We start from the raw sequence: 1,001 nt of genomic DNA on the forward strand, positions 1-1,001 counted from the left end.
TTCTCGAACGAACTAACAGATTGAACGCATCAACGAAGATAAATATGAGAGGACAACTCATGTTCACTTCAAACCCACTCTAAACAAAGTGATCCAAACAGACATCCATTATATAAACCGCATAGCGGTAGGGGTTCAAGGCCACACTCGGCCAGACATATATGAACAAAGGCCACACTCGGCCGCTAAATACTAGATAAAGGGAAAAACTCCTTCCCGTCAAAACACTCACAGATCAAAGTTAAAACTCCCGGACAAGGAAGTCCCGAATGCATCCGCGGGAAAGTTCACTTCCTCATTGTCACCGGCAAAATCAGCCGTAGTTTCTACGGTATCAAGGGAAACCGGGATGGGATCCCAGAATCCCTGGATCTTCCCGTCGATCGGAGGAATGGTCGCCTCAGCTTGAGTATGATCCTTCATGACACCCTTCATTAACTCCATCTCCCTCTCGAAAACGTAGTCATCTTCGCCCAGCGAGTTGAAAGCACCCTTAAGATTCCCGTACTCAACCTGAAATTGAGAAGCGCGAGTCTTCATCACCTCTACAATTTCCCTCTTGCCCTTCCATTTCGCCCATGCGAATAGCCCTGGCATGATCACGAGCGAGTTGAGCGTCTCGCGCCAACATCTCGTCTCGCATGCGAGCAAGATCCTTTTCCGCCTTCTCCGCTTTAAAGCGATAGATCATGGCCTCTCTATGGTTCGCCTCAATGGCCGATCCAAGCAAGTTCAAATCCTATAAAACCGATTGACACGTTATAGGCAAAAAAAATAATAATAACGATCATCAGAATTCTTAAAATTTATACCCCGTTAATAATGCGAGATCCTTCAGCAACAAATTTCGGCCTCCCTGACTCGCTCGTGGCCTGAGGAGCGTCAAAGCCCGTTGGAAGATCAGCAAAGAAATCGTCGAAGTCCAGAATAGGAACCTCGCTCGTACCACTTCCGTCGCCAAAAGCAAGGTTCGGATCCCATCCTGGAAGCATGCAATCGTC

General features: G+C 47.6%; 1 protein-coding gene across 1 annotated transcript in view; it reads right to left on the minus strand.

Annotated features, from left to right (window-relative positions):
• Nucleotides 1–806: 806 nt before the first annotated feature.
• Nucleotides 807–1,001, minus strand: part of LOC106330493 (ethylene-responsive transcription factor ERF057-like) — a 1,585-nt gene continuing 1,390 nt past the window's right edge. Inside the window, exon 3 of the mRNA XM_013768948.1 lies at nt 807–982. Coding sequence (XP_013624402.1) covers nt 807–982 — 176 coding nt within the window. The remainder of the gene's footprint in view (nt 983–1,001) is intronic.

This window comes from Brassica oleracea, chromosome C3, assembly GCF_000695525.1.
Source record: "Brassica oleracea var. oleracea cultivar TO1000 chromosome C3, BOL, whole genome shotgun sequence".
Taxonomy (NCBI): Eukaryota; Viridiplantae; Streptophyta; class Magnoliopsida; order Brassicales; family Brassicaceae; genus Brassica; species Brassica oleracea.